This window comes from Bufo bufo, chromosome 1, assembly GCF_905171765.1.
Source record: "Bufo bufo chromosome 1, aBufBuf1.1, whole genome shotgun sequence".
Classification (NCBI taxonomy): domain Eukaryota; kingdom Metazoa; phylum Chordata; class Amphibia; order Anura; family Bufonidae; genus Bufo; species Bufo bufo.
This window is the reverse complement of record NC_053389.1, coordinates 799,414,031-799,420,430: the sequence shown is the minus strand read 5'-3', so window position 1 is coordinate 799,420,430 and position 6,400 is coordinate 799,414,031. Positions and strand designations below refer to the sequence as shown.

At 40.7% G+C, this 6,400-nt stretch overlaps 1 protein-coding gene across 1 annotated transcript; it reads left to right on the top strand.

Moving 5' to 3' along the window:
• The first annotated feature begins 2,170 nt into the window (after positions 1-2,170).
• Positions 2,171-5,627, top strand: LOC120986509 (P2Y purinoceptor 4-like). Its single transcript, XM_040415132.1, has 2 exons — positions 2,171-2,342; positions 4,233-5,627. The coding sequence occupies exon 2, from the start codon at positions 4,305-4,307 to the stop codon at positions 5,376-5,378; it is 1,074 nt and encodes a 357-aa protein (XP_040271066.1). The 5' UTR covers positions 2,171-2,342; positions 4,233-4,304; the 3' UTR covers positions 5,379-5,627.
• Positions 5,628-6,400: the final 773 nt, after the last annotated feature.

The window sequence follows — 6,400 nt, the reverse complement described above, 5'->3', positions numbered from 1 at the left end:
TACTATAATACTGCCTCCTATATGCAAGAATATAACTACTATAATACTGCTCCTATGTACAAGAATATAACTACTATAATACTGCCTCCTATGTACAAGAATATAACTACTATATTACTGCTTCTATGTACAAGAATATAACTACTATAATACTGCCTCCTATGTACAAGAATATAACTACTATAATACTACCTTCTATGTACAAGAATATAACTACTATAATACTGCTCCTATGTACAAGAATATAACTACTATAATACTGCCTCCTATGTACAAGAATATAACTACAATAATACTGCCTCCTATGTACAAGAATATAACTACTATAATACTGCTCCTATGTACAACAATATAACTACTATAATACTGCTCCTATGTACAAGAATATAACTACTATAATACTGCCTCCTATGTACAAGAATATAACTACTATAATACTGCCTCCTATGTACAAGAATATAACTACTATAATACTGCCTCCTATGTACAAGAATATAATTATTATAATACTGCCCATATGTACAAGAATATAACTACTATAATACTGCCTCCTATGTACAAGAATATAACTACTATAATACTGCCTCCTATGTACAAGATTCTAACTACTATAATACTGCTCCTATGTACAAGAATATAACTACTATAATACTGCCTCCTATGTACAAGAATATAACTGCTATAATACTGCTCCTATGTACAAGAATATAACTACTATAATGATCTTTTTGGAAATCTTGTTGGCACTTGATATATGTGCAATGCTGCTTATTTATGTTTTGCAAATGAGAAAATGTTTACAATTAAAATGTTTTAACTTACTATTTTTATTATTTGGTCGAAAGGCTGATTGGGGGAGAGGGAGGGTTGTAACGGGACTGCTGTAGAATATCTAAAATTAGCTGGTCAAGTAAAATGTTGCATGCAACAATCATTAAATGGGCGGCCGACAAAAAAGGGGGCGGGTCAAAGGGTGTGGTGAATGGGCGGAGTCAAGGGGGCGGCAAAATTAGCTTTTGCCTAGGGTGGCAAAAATCCTTGCACCAGCCCTGCTTATGGATATCTCATTTCTCTGGCACGACTTTGTCCAGCCTCGAAGAATCCCATTTCTCACGCCAGTCTTACGGTTAGCATCCATACTTCCCTTCCTCAGTGTCTAGTCTTGTTTACAATATTATTGCTTTATCTCACTTTTATGTTCTCAAGTAATATTATAGTGTTTTATCCACGAGAACCATATTACATCGAACTTTTTAATAGAGCCCCTCTTCTGATAAACATATCTTTCCAACCTTATTAGAGTATGTACCCTATTTATTAGTTCTTGCAGCGTTGGTGGTATCGTCTCAATCCAGTGAAAAGCAATACTTTTCCTCGCCTGGTATAAAATGCTCATAATGGCGATTTTTTTATATATTTTTTTGCCATACCTGGCAATACTTTGACACTTCCCAAAATACACGTTAATGGTGTAATTTCTATATTTGATTGAAATACGTTATTTATCAATTCCACCACTTCTGTCCAATATCTCCTAAGTTTAGGGCAATTCCACATTAGGTGAATTAAGTCTGCATTATGCCTATTACATCTTGGGAAGTTATCATCAGTTCTGTATCCCATCTTTTTCAATAGTACCGGGGTTCTGTATACCCTGTGCATCAAGTATAACTGCGACACCCTTTGTGCCTCACTCACCGCCAGTTTTCGAAAGTTTTGCAAAACTCCATCCCATATTTCTTCAGTCAGGTCTCCAATATCAGTCTTCCATTTTTCATATAATCCCAATGGTCTATTTTTGTGTTGCATTTCTACGAGGGTTTTATAATGGAGAGATATTACCCCATCTGTGCTTCCATGGGTTACTGTAAGATCTATTCCATCCTCATATGTTGTTAGTTCTGGTGATAGCACAGAGTACATGGGAGGCTAGGGGATCTCTCATCTTTGTACCAGTGACCTCCTTGACATGTGAATGGGTTCAGGAGTAGCAATTATCACCTAGATTATGTAAGGAGCAGACAGTTTATTCTAGGAGGTTGGCAGAGGAAAGAGGACAGGTACAGTGCATCCAATAGGAAGAAAAGGAGATAATGAGACGCACTGACATCCAGTGAACCTGAAAGAGCAAAGTACAAAAAGGAGCAAGGCAAAAAAAAGTGACAAGAAGGGAAAATTGCAAGAGTCGGAGGAGAACGCGTTGGGCAAACAGGAGGAGGAGGCTGGAGATAAAGCTCGATACCTGGAGAGGAGCAGAGATAATACAGTCATTGCTTCCAGTGATGCTGCTCCTGTTGCCTGTTGACCTGAACTCGCCTTTACCAAAGACAATGACCATGCAGGTAAGAGAAGGGAATTGTGTAAAACTTCTAATAGGCATGAGATGAGATTTACATTACTGAGCTGGAGACATGTTCCAGACATCAAGAAAAGGAGGAAATAGAAATTCTTTGTGTGGGACCGATTTTAGGGCTTTAGACTAGAAAGTCATGTTGGTAGTTATCTGCTTTGGTCACTTGGTCTTGGGCAATTAGAAAATGTTTTCAAAACAGTCATAACCCTTTGGAATACACAACTGAAATGTCCTATTCCAGTTAGGTATAGATTAATCTACAGAAGTCATATAACGCTTGATGAGGAGCTGCCATAGCTTTAGAAGTGAACATAGCTGTCCCAACCATCTGATGGAACATTTCCTTGGAGATAAAGGAGGAACGTTCCATCAGATCAGGGTAATGGGCTTGGTGTCTACCAAGGTTCACCCCACCAGGATCATTCTTAGCACCTCATGAAAAACTGGTCCAACATAACTGAAGTCTATACACGGGTAAAGATGAGCGACCCAAGTTTTGATTAAACTGAGTGGTTGGTGAGTCAATTCCCCCTCAAGTCTATGTGTAGTGGGATAATATTGAGTGCTATCCCATGGGCAAAACTGGCATGAAGACCTGCTTGAAGAAATGTTTGGTTTTGTGAAAGTTATTTTTGACATGATGGTCTTTTTGAGGCCACAGTTTTGTCTACTCTGAGTTCATGTCACACCTGGTATTAGCTGCAATAATTTTAGACATACCACAGAACATAGTCCCAGCACAGGTTGGCATCACCCTAGGTGAACCTAGGCAGGGTATCCCAGGTTTACATTCACAAACAAGGATAGAGACAACGCCCAAGGGTCAAAGTTCCCTTCTCTTCCGTAAGCAGACAAAATGGGAAGAAAATAGGTGCCAGGCTCTCGAGTCCTGGATGGAGAACTTTTTGGTTTGACCAATTATTAGAGATTTTGAAAATTATTGGCAATTACCTTCTACGGCAAACACATTGTAAGATGGTAGATCACTTAAATAAACCATTTGTTACCATAGATAAATAGATTATCTGTGCCAATACTTGACACCAATCTTAGTTATCTCTACATCTATGGTCTGAGGGGACATAAGTTGTTATAGTTATATTGAAAGCTGCCCTTCAAGGAAGTCAACCTACGAAATTGGCCACAATACTTGAAATAGGAAGATTTCAAGCATTGCGTCAATAATTTGTAAACCTACGATCTGTGCACACTCTACAGGGCTGACTATAGCAGATGCTGGGAAATAAGGGGGGTGCTGAAGGGTCAAGGAGGCCGTGGCTTCGTTATTCATTAAGAGGAATTAATGAGGTGGAAACGCTGACTAAGGAAGAAGAGCACAGTGTTCAGCGGAGACAAATATGTGTTTTGGTACTATGTGCAGGGGCATGTGAGTATGTCAGGGGGATGGTTTACGTGTTCAAGTCAAAAGATTGCAGATTGGTATGTAAGTGTCCTAAATGGACTGATATGATTATGGTTGTATAGTCCTAGCCATAGATTTCTTTAAAGGAGTGGACTGCTTTCACCCACATCTTCTTTGAAGGCTTCTTTGGCTAATGAAGGGGGTTCCTCCATGTGGATTCCTCATTATAGCAAGCTGTCTTACATTTAGAAGCGGCGGTGGATCAGCTGAATTATGTAGAGGCCAGCGCCTCTACATAACTTTGGCGTATCCACCACCAGCGACGGTCTTAATAAATGTGCCCCATAAGGAATAGAGAATGTTAGATAATTGGTGTTAAAATATGGAGGTAAAATTGGCAACTTGGGGCATATTTTTAGTAGTTTATTAATCATTTTTATGGCATATATTACATACCCTTGTTGTAACATTGTTTCTCTTTTTTTTTCCCCTCCACCTTTAACCTGTCTTCTTCAGATCTTCTTCAATTCTTCAACACTAACACTGTGATGGTGGGACCTCCCTAATTCAGTAAACACCCCCTACAGTATGCCCTCCACTTCCTTCACCCCTATTTTTAACTCCTCAACCCCCACCTTATCCTCATCATCAGGTTCGTCATGCCAACTGGATGAGTCCTACAAGCACATCTTCTTGCCAACCTGCTACCTCATCACCTTCCTGCTCAGCTTGATTTTGAACTCCACAGTACTCACACGATGCCTACGACGACCTTGGAACCCATCATTGGTCTATATGTTTAATCTGGCACTCAGTGACCTCATGTACAGTTTGTCTTTACCCTTCCTTATTGCCAATTACATCTCCCGTGACCGCTGGTTGTTTGGAGACCCTATGTGCCGCCTGGTTCGGTTCCTCTTCTACTTCAACCTTTACTGCAGCATCTTCTTCTTGACATGTATCTCGTTCCACCGCTATCTTGGCATCTGCCATCCCATGCGTTCCATGAGGTTAGAAACAATGCGTTGGGTGAGGGCAACCTGTCTACTGGTTTGGGCTGTGGTATTTGCCATGACCTCTCCTATACTTCTGTTTGCTCGTACTGGGCCTCTTGAAGGCCCCGAAGATATAGTGACCTGTTGGGATGATGCCCTTGATGCAGACCTTCAACGTTACATGCCATATGGACTTTTTCTACATGCAGCAGGCTTTTTCTTGCCCTTCTCATTGACTGCCTGGTGCTACTCAAGAGTAGTACGCACACTCTGCCGGACTCTACGTGGAGGTGCTGTACCAGGGCCTGTGCCAGGTGTGACCCAAAGACGCAAATCCATTCGGACCATTGTCACCATCACCCTTCTGTTTGCTCTTTGCTTCCTACCTTTCCATATCACCCGTACCATTTTCCTGACAATGCGGGCTGGTGGCATGGCTTTAGGTGGATGTCGTGCCTTGGGAGTGGTGGCCATCTGCTACAAAGTAACCCGGCCTCTGGCCAGCGCCAATGCTTTTCTCAATGCCCTGCTGTATTTCCTGACCAAGGAGCCCTGGGGTCGAGCCCTGAGGGGTAAAAAAGAGAAAGCGCAAATGGGTAAAATGGACAAAAAGAGACCCACTAAAAATGGACAACCATGGAGTAATTTCTACCCACAATTACCTTGAAGATCTCACAGGAACCGATGGAAAGAAGCAATTTTTTCCCAAGATTGTGAACTCGAGTTTTTGAGTTATCAGCTTCTGGTGGAAATCTGGATGACAACCAATATGGCCACCATTACAGTTGTCACAGTGGTTGTTTACTCTATTCACCAAGTATCCTGACTGGGAATGTCCCAGGCCAATAGCTGCAGGGTTAGCAGTTGCTCCAGTCCCTAGTGCCTGATGGTGGCCCAAAGATCCTTGCCAAATAAGACACTATTTAAGATTACCCACTGGGGCCCAGGAGTGTGCCACAAGATAATTATATAAAGTTTGCCACTTAAGTCTACCAACTGCGGTGGTACCTGTGCTGTGGCCAAGTTGGTTGTCACCAAGATGTCAAGATGACAAGTCGACTGAATAGAATTTTTTGGAAACTCAAGAAATTATTAACTTTTTTTTGGGGCGGGAGGGGTCTGTTTTTAACTATATTATACAATTATTTATCACAATGGGCTGAAGCTAAAGACATGCCGTATATCCCACACTAATGGGAGAGCAGTGGCAAGACGTTGTGCACAGAACGGCCCATAACTTTTTATAGACAAGGACAGAATCTACTAAGAAACAGGCAAAAATAGCTTCCGATGGAAAACAAGATGTGTTTTCTATGTACAGAAAAGCATGAGGAACGATATAATATATATATAATATTTTACAATCTTCTACGTTTTTCATTACAACTTGAGCACTAGGTGGCGCTTTTAACTATCATTTCTATTTAAGCAATGCAAATATACAGGGAAATGGGATTCTCTGTGTCGAATTGTTTGTGTTCTGCTAAATAAAGTTCTCATTGGCCCCGATATATATAAATATATATATGCTATATATATGCTATGTAAGCTTGTTTATATGTATGTGCTGTATTATTCAATATGACTGGAGAGTATATACTTATCTATCCCCTATGGTGCATATTATGCATTTGTAGCTATGGTGGTTGCTTAGCGCTACTATGTTGGGGGGGGGGGGTATAGTTTGGG